Below are 963 nucleotides of genomic sequence, written 5' to 3' on the forward strand. Positions count from 1 at the left end.
CACTGAATCTGGATTTAAAACACTTAGGAGATGAACCAACAATAATAGGTCATGCTATATGTGTGTGTATGTGCTTTTTCCCCCCAGTTGTTGCAAAGAGTTGGTAACAGCCATGGCTCTGAATATAGCCAGTAACTTACAAAAAAATCCTGCTAAGGATTTTTATGACCTGGAGAATATGAAGGTAATAACTCTGTCTTCCCCTGACTTTGTTTTGTTTGTTACGAGCAGACTTTTTAGGTTTAATCATTTGGCAGTATAAACAAATATCAAATAATTATGTTGTACACCAGAAATTAATGTAATGCTGTTTCAGTGATGCCTTAAAATTAATAGTACATATCTCCTATTGAGGATCACATGCATTAATAATATATGTGCAATGCTTAGAACAGCCTGACATATAATTAAGTGCCATGTTAGTGTTTGCTATGTTTATCGTTATTGTGAAGCAATCACAGTTGGCCTAGTCAGTTGCATAGCATTTGTTGCGACAGACCGTTTGTCCATAATAAATCCAAGAATCTTTCTATGTCTGATTTTATGGCACTTCACTACCCTTTGTCCCATTACAACCACATCGATAAGCAATGGTAGGATTTTAGGTTTATAGTCATACAAAATCACTTCTGCACAAATCTGTCAAGTAAAGTGATACAAGGTTAATTGAATGGGATTGTATTTAGAGGAATTGTATTTCATAGCTCCTCAATAAGAATGAGTGAATAAAGGAGTTGGTGTAATCTGATTTTTTCTGCTTAGTACTCTTTTATCTCTTCTCAGAAAGAATGTAATGAGTGGATTACCACATGCTCTCACCTCCTTTCTGGGATCAAAGGCAGAAAAGTAAAGTTATTGACACATGAAAAAAAAGAGCACCAATTTGAAGAAGAGGTACTTGCCATGTGTTAGCGCTGCTCATTTTTCAGGTTCTTCCTGTATTTCTCTTGAGAAGGGTTCAGC

At 35.7% G+C, this 963-nt stretch overlaps 1 protein-coding gene across 1 annotated transcript in view; it reads left to right on the forward strand.

Moving 5' to 3' along the window:
- The window catches only part of AXDND1 (axonemal dynein light chain domain containing 1), a gene marked incomplete at its 3' end in the record, with an annotated part of 46,461 nt that overhangs the window by 40,838 nt on the left and 4,660 nt on the right, over positions 1-963 (forward strand). The window contains exons 14-15 of the mRNA XM_019647057.1: positions 88-184; positions 784-894. Of these exons, the coding sequence (XP_019502602.1) occupies positions 88-184; positions 784-894 (208 nt within the window). The remainder of the gene's footprint in view (positions 1-87; positions 185-783; positions 895-963) is intronic.

The sequence above is a fragment of the Hipposideros armiger genome, unplaced genomic scaffold (assembly GCF_001890085.2).
Source record: "Hipposideros armiger isolate ML-2016 unplaced genomic scaffold, ASM189008v1 scaffold_6, whole genome shotgun sequence".
Classification (NCBI taxonomy): Eukaryota; Metazoa; Chordata; class Mammalia; order Chiroptera; family Hipposideridae; genus Hipposideros; species Hipposideros armiger.